The sequence below is a fragment of the Ceratotherium simum genome, chromosome 29 (genome assembly GCF_057802395.1).
Source record: "Ceratotherium simum simum isolate JZ-2026a chromosome 29, ASM5780239v1, whole genome shotgun sequence".
Taxonomy (NCBI): domain Eukaryota; kingdom Metazoa; phylum Chordata; class Mammalia; order Perissodactyla; family Rhinocerotidae; genus Ceratotherium; species Ceratotherium simum.
The window spans coordinates 13,820,190-13,827,551 of record NC_141928.1 but is presented as its reverse complement, the minus strand read 5'-3'; the positions used below and the strand labels follow the sequence as shown (position 1 = coordinate 13,827,551).

At 37.7% G+C, this 7,362-nt stretch overlaps 1 protein-coding gene across 1 annotated transcript; it reads left to right on the top strand.

The window, feature by feature from the left end:
• The first annotated feature begins 5,392 nt into the window (after positions 1-5,392).
• On the top strand, positions 5,393-6,340 carry LOC101394125 (olfactory receptor 1J21-like). Its single transcript, XM_014781945.2, has one exon. The coding sequence runs from the start codon at positions 5,399-5,401 to the stop codon at positions 6,338-6,340; it is 942 nt and encodes a 313-aa protein (XP_014637431.1). The 5' UTR covers positions 5,393-5,398.
• The last annotated feature ends 1,022 nt before the right edge of the window (positions 6,341-7,362 follow it).

Here is a 7,362-nt window from a genome sequence, read left to right as displayed (position 1 = left end):
ACCAGAACCAAAATCAGTTGCAGAGCTAGAGCCAGCTCCAGACCTAGAATCAGATCCAGAACCACTAGCTCTGCTGCTAGCTTGAGTTGGAGCTAGCATCAATTTCAGGCTAGACCAGCTTCAGAGCTAGAGCTAGCTCCAGCACCACCTCTAGCAGCAGCTATAGAGCTAGAGCCAGCTCCAGTGCCAATTCTAGCTCCAGTGCCAGAGCTGTAGGCACCCCTAGAACTGTTTTAACTTACTGTCAAAGCAAAGATATTAGGGGGGCTTCTGGAGGATATCGACTGGGAAGGAGCTCAAAGGAACTTTCTGGAATGATGTTAATACTTGATGTATTAATATGTATTTGTCAAAACGAATTGACTAGTTCACTAATATCTGAGCACATTGTTGCATGTAAAGTATATGTTAATAAAAATATAAAAAGAACATAGATTGTTTAATTTCCTTTCACCTTTACGAGGTGAAAAACAGCCAAGAGTAATATGTAGTGATAAAAATAATAAGATTTACCTTTGGAGGAAAGGGCTGGGAAGGGCATGATGGAGAATTATTTCTTTATCCGGCTGATAATTTCATGGGTATGTTTCGTTTGTGATACTTCATCAAACTGAGCACTTAATGTATCCTAATTTTTCTCTGTGAATTTTGTCTTTTCATTAGCAAATATTTATTTTTTTAAAAAGCATCATTTGAATCTACCCATGGGCTTCCCCACATCCTACCTCCTGTCTCCTATCAAGAAAAAATGATTAGCCTGAATTTTAGGTTTATGATTCCACTGAATTTCTGTAGTTTTATTTCTATATATATACATCTGTCTCTCTCTGTGTGCTTGTGTATACAAATATATGTATGTATGCATGTGTATATATATCCACATACATATCCACACATACATACATACATATATATGTCTTAGTCTGCTTGTGCTTCCATAACAAAATACTGTAGACTGGGTGGCTTAGACAGCAGAAATTTATTTTCTCAAACTTCTGGAGGTTGAAAGTAGAAGATCAAGGTTCTGGCAGATTCAGTTTCTGATGAGAGCTCTCTTCCTGGCTTGCAGAGTGTCACCTTCTCACTATACCCTCACATGGCCTCTTCTTGGTGTGTATGTGTATAAAAAGAAAGAGTGAGCTCTCTGGTGACTCTTATAAGGACACTAAGGACTCATCCTTATGATCTCATTTAACCTTAATTACTTCCTTAGAGTCTCCAAATACAGCCACATTTGAGGTCATAGTTTCAATATATGAATTTTGGAGGGTCATGTATATACATATGTGAAATCTTTGCTTCTGCATTTTGTCATATTATTGGAGTCATGCTTTTTTTCTTTCAATATTTCATTTCTATAATCCGCTGATATGGCATATAATTGCTCTACGATATTCCTTATGTAAAAATACCATAATTTATTTGTTTTTGGAATTTTTTCTCATTTTTCCCTGCTGTTACGAACAATGCTGCTATGAACCTTCTTATCTATGTCTCTAGTTGTACATGTGGAAAACTTCTTTAGGAGATAATCCTGATAGTGGAACTACATTTGTGTGGAAATGCACATTTTCAACTGTAACACACAATGCCATATTGTTTCTCTATTAGAAGTGAATAGGATTTCCAGTACACACCATCGTCAATAAAAAGCAGTTTCTAACTTAAATTTTCCAATATATTAATATAAAATGGAATCTTATTGAGGTTTTATTTGTCTTCCTTGATTATTATTGAGGTTGACAATCTTTTTATGCGATTATTAGCCCATTTGAGTTTCTTATCTCTGAAATACCTATTAATCTCATTTTGCCTATTTTTCATTGCTGTGTATGCAAATTTTTGTTATTAAATTGTGTATTTATGTTATTAAATTATGAGCTACTGCAGGGGGCAGGTTTTTAATAGTGTTCAGAAAAATGGTAGGGACTGGGATAGCAGAGGACAAAGATGAAGTTCTTCTAGGAAATGGTATCTGGTACCTGGGGAAATAGTAAGATCATTTCTTAATTTAAAGAGACATTTTTTTCTCATATTGTTTAATAAAATAAGAGATCCTGCAGGACCACGGATTTTATTTTTATCTCCATGCATGTAGGGAAACAGGGAGGTGCCAATGATGTTCTTCTGGTTTGAGAAGGAAGTCTTTTCGACTCAACTTTTAGGACCACGGGCTGGTCAATTGTAGCATTGTAATCAGAGCAACTGATTATCAACCATGATCCACAGGAACTAGAAACCACTTCTGAAATCTAAATACCTTACAAAAGTCTTCATTGAAATAGCAGTTCCAAGTATAGATTGATTTTAACACAAAACAGAACAAATTAATATCACTTAAGAATATTAATACATATTCAACTCAAATAACAAGCACATGATATTCATCTCCTATCTGGCTTCAAAGAAATGGAGCAGGAGATGTATGCAATAAATTTGGAATCAATTTTGTAAGAGGTTTAGTTTAAAGACCAATATTTATAGAAACTGTGGTCCATTACCCGGGGTCCAGTTGTGGTGATGGGATATAAAGTCCCTCAATCGTTTGTTCAGAGAGTGAAAGTATTATGGTGTTTCTGGTGTTCTTGAAATAACATAGGGTTCAGAAACAAGAGATTTTGGTTAAGACTTTCAATCTCTGGCTTGGTTTATTATGGTCTCTGAATCATATCTTCCCCCATGCCAACCAAGACGACAAAAAGCTTTGTGAATCACCAAGTTCCTAGCAGCTGCTTTGTGATTATTATCATTATTCCTCCAATGGTGAAATTTCCTATGGCTTGCTATCAATGAACAGTTCTTCCCTCAAGGGAACCAAAGACAACCAAACGATTATTTCCTGTTTGGCACTAATTCGGAGCTGGGGACAGATAGTTGCCCCCCTGGGTCCTCTCCATGATTGGTAAATTTAGAGCCCATGCTCTTTTCCTGGGAGTTGTAAACAAGTGTGTGTCGATATATCTATCTTATTTGGTTTGAGCTGATAATGCTTCTCCCTGTTGCAGTGCATCTTTGAGACCCTTAGAGACTCCACCTGCTTCATTGTATCCTGTGTCTTCTAGAGAGAAATGGAAGAACCTTCCCAGGCCTTGTAGCTGAAGGTATATGTGCTCATCACCTAAGAGGCAATGTCAGAACAGGAATAGAATTTATATTCAGTGGTGTCACATGTGTTTTTGTGCTGATGTGTGTGTGGGTGTCCAGTTTGTGCTACTGATTTCTAACACGGCTATTTCACTCCTCATGTCAGGGTATAACAGACTGCTCCATGTAGGATAATGTATCGCAAACTGATCTTCTAATTTTGGAGAGAATAGGAAAAACATATCTCCTCTTGCTTATCTTTCATCCACCAATAAGTCTTGTTGGTTTTTCCTGCAAATTTTATCCCGGATCTGTAATCATCTTCATCTCTACTGCCATGATCCAGGTGTAAGTAGGTACTGTTTTATACCTGAACTACTTCAGTGGCCTCCACTTAAGATTCCTGCTGACGCTCTCGCCTATAATCTGTCCTGTACCCAGTAGCCAGCATACTATTTAAAATTTTTCATTCTTTCCTTTACTTAAGGCTTTTCACGGATGTTCTATTGCTGTGAGAATAGAATCAAAACATTCCATTATAGGAGAAAAGGCCTTACTTAATCTGGCTCCAAGATAATTCTCCAACCCCATAATTGTCCCATGCTGACCATGCTCCTGAATTTTCTCTATTCCTCAAACACCATAGCCCTGTCCACTGCATAAACTAGAAAGACCATTTTTATAATCTTCACACAATAGGCTCTTACTCTTTAAGACTCATTTTAAAGACCTCATTAGAACAGGCTTCTTCACCACCTTTGTCTCTTGTAATTTGACAATATCGATCAAAATTGTGAATGTATATATCCTTCAATTCCATTTCTAGGAATTTATCCTACATATATATGTGCTAGTGTGAAAAATGGCATAAGAATAATGTTATTAACGATATATTTCTGGAAATAGAAAAATATTAGCAACAACCTAGATGCCCATCAGACAGCTGGTCAGCACTTTCAATGTGATAAACTGATTATTATTAACATGGTATTGACTAGCGACACTGATTGTGTAATTCATCTCATGTACCAATATTAATCTAACAGGATTTTTAATGTAGTGGACTGAAAGTTGTAGGAATTGTACAGATAATTTCAGTCAAATTGGGAAAGTGAGTATATAATGTAAACTTGAATTATCCCCCCAAATGAATGATGAGTCCTGTAATGAGATACTTTCTCAGCTCTCAAAGAGAAAGACCTTTAGATTGAATGTCTTTATATAGTATATGGATAAAATGTTTTAGTAGATACACCACCATGTTTTTTTTTTTTTCCCTATCTTTTTGTGAGTGTTCCCATGGGAAAGTCTAAGATGAACTGACCTGAAGAAGAAAGAGAGAGAAATGACAGTATCAGCAAAGTATAAGCAGTGTTAGAATACAACAAGAAAAATATCAGTTATGAATCACTGGCATAAAACCTAGGTTAGGAACCTGAAAAAGGAGACATTATTTGGTAACATCTGGACAGACACTTACAAAGAGCTTATTCTTTGGCAGATCCAGGATGTGACTAGGAAAGCCAAAGTATTTGCTAGTGTTCTGAGAACTTGAATAAGAGTGATATGGCTAGAACTGAGGGAATAAGGTGGGAATTTGGAAGAAGATCAGAATTTTTTCTCTGCTTTCCATGAAAATTCCTTTAGAAAGAGTGATGGTAGACTGAAAATGTTGAGGAATGGGACAAAATTTTCTTAAAAGAAGGACTGATGGCTGTATTACAAGGTATGTCGCTAGATCTTTTATGTTATTGACTTAGATTCTTGTCCTTAATGTTGTTTCCTTGATGAGTTACATACGTTTCCACCAAGTCTACAAATTCTGATTTCTTGGGGATCCAGAGCAGCCCAGTGGGTTGTCTTACCTTGATCCAATCCATGGAAATAAAGCATTAGGCACAACATTTGTGATAGGCATGGGGAAGGTTAAGAAAGGCCAACAGACCAATTGGTGAGCCTCTATTAGAGTTTCTAACAACTTGTTACTGACTTAGCCTTGCATCATACTTTCCTAATCTCAGATTTCTGCCATGAACTTCTGGATTCCTCAAGTTTGAACCTGTTCTGATCTCATCATCATTTTGATATTTCATGGTTTTTCCAAAAGATATAGTTTTGTTTTCTAGATGAACACATAATAATCTGATGACGGATCATCACTAGCCCATCAGTGGGGCAAAAGCATGAGCTATTTAGGTTAAAATTCGTGTACCGAATAGTTCAAAACCATGTTCCTGTTATATGATAGTCATAATAATTTCTCATTCTTTCACACTTTTATATCCCTTTTTTGTCTCCAGCAAAAGAGAAGAACATGAAGAGAGATAATCAGAGCAGTGTGTCTGAATTCCTCCTCATGGGGCTCCCCATCTGGACAGAGAAGCCAGGTGTATATTACTCTCTTTTTCTGGTCATGTACCTGACCACAGTGCTGGGGAACCTGCTCATCATCCTGCTCATCAGGCTGGACTCTCACCTCCACACTCCCATGTACTTCTTCCTCAGTCACTTGGCCTTCACTGATGTCTCTTTCTCATCAGTCACAGCTCCAAAGATGCTCATGAATATGCAGACACAGAGTCAATCCATCTCATACGCTGGGTGCATTTCCCAGGTGTGTTTCTTCTTGTTGTTTGGTGGTCTTGATAGCTTCCTTCTCACATCAATGGCCTATGACAGGTACGTGGCCATCTGTCACCCCCTCCACTACACCACCATCATGAGTCAGAACCTGTGTTTCCTGCTGCTAAATATGTCCTGGGTCCTATCCTGCACTAATGCGCTTTTGCACACCCTCCTCCTGGCCCGTCTCTCTTTCTGTGGAGACAACGCTCTCCCCCACTTCTTCTGTGACCTCTCCACCTTACTTAAGCTGTCCAGCTCAGACGCCACAGTCAATGAGCTGGTTATAGTCACTGTGGGTGTGGTAGTCATTACCCTGCCATTCATATGCATCTTGGTGTCTTATGGCCACATTGGGACCACCATCCTTAGAGTCCCCTCCACCAAAGGAATATGCAAAGCCTTGTCCACATGTGGCTCTCACCTCTCTGTGGTGTCTCTGTACTATGGAGCAATTATTGGACTCTATTTTTTCCCCTCATCTAAGAATTCCAATGACAAGGACGTCATTGTGTCTGTGTTGTACAGTCTGGTCATTCCCATGCTAAATCCATTTATCTACAGTTTGAGGAATCAGGATATGAAAGGAGCCCTGGGGAATATACTCAGTAGAGGAAAATTTTCACAGGGATGAGGATTGTTTTTAAGTGGATATAAGGCCTACTCCATGCTGCACATGCAACATAAGCATCCTTTCCTCTCTGAATAGCTGCTTTTTAGTGAATCTTGATGTGGCTCTCTTACTTTAGCTTCTTTTTCAGCTTGGACTTGGTTTTCTTCTCTGTTTAGTTTTTGTTCATTTTAGAGAGTCATAGGAAAGGTTTATTAAAAACATACTTACACAACTATCCTTTCCTAATTTTTTTTCCTTATCATATGGTATCCTGTGTCCTACATGCATTTAAAACATTTATGAAGTCATAGCTTTCAGTCATTTTATTTTACTTTTTTTATAGTTTACAATTTTTATATAGCAAAGCTTTTCCCTTCTCAAGATAAAAATATTCCTTCTGGCAGTTTCATGATTTTATTTTTGTGTTTAATTTTGTAATACATTTGAAATTTAATTTTAGGAATGACATTATTAAGTATTGAGTTTTATTTTTAGTTCTAATTTCTTATCAGTTGTCCACATTTTGGTCCCGGTTATGTTTATAGCATTTTGGTAGCACAGTGTGTCACTTTTTTTTTTTCCTTAAATGAATGGACCTGACCACAAATTGAAATGAGATGGTTTTCTGTAAAAGGCCAGGGAAATTGTCCAGACAGGACTGGTACTGGCCCCTGGTGGTGAGCTCAAACTTGACAGTAGCCCTCTGTGTCCTAGGACTGCCAATTGGGTGTGAAGCAGGGTACTGAGAGTGAAGATTTTAAAGTGGCTTTCTAAGTGATGACATGATTATGTTGATCAGTCCCATCTGATAGGGAGGTTCAGCCTTTCAGGATATGGAACTAAGAATGTCTAGTAAGAATATCGGGAAATCTAGGAAACCTGAATTGAACTCAGGCAGGACTTAGTGTAGTTTAATCCAGATATATCTGAATTCTAAAAAAAGTACTTCCCTGCTCCAAGTTCATGAATATAGTGTCCTATGTTTCCATCTGAAACAGTAAAGTTCAGTCTTCAGTTCTTTAAAAACTACTTCTGCTCAAGGC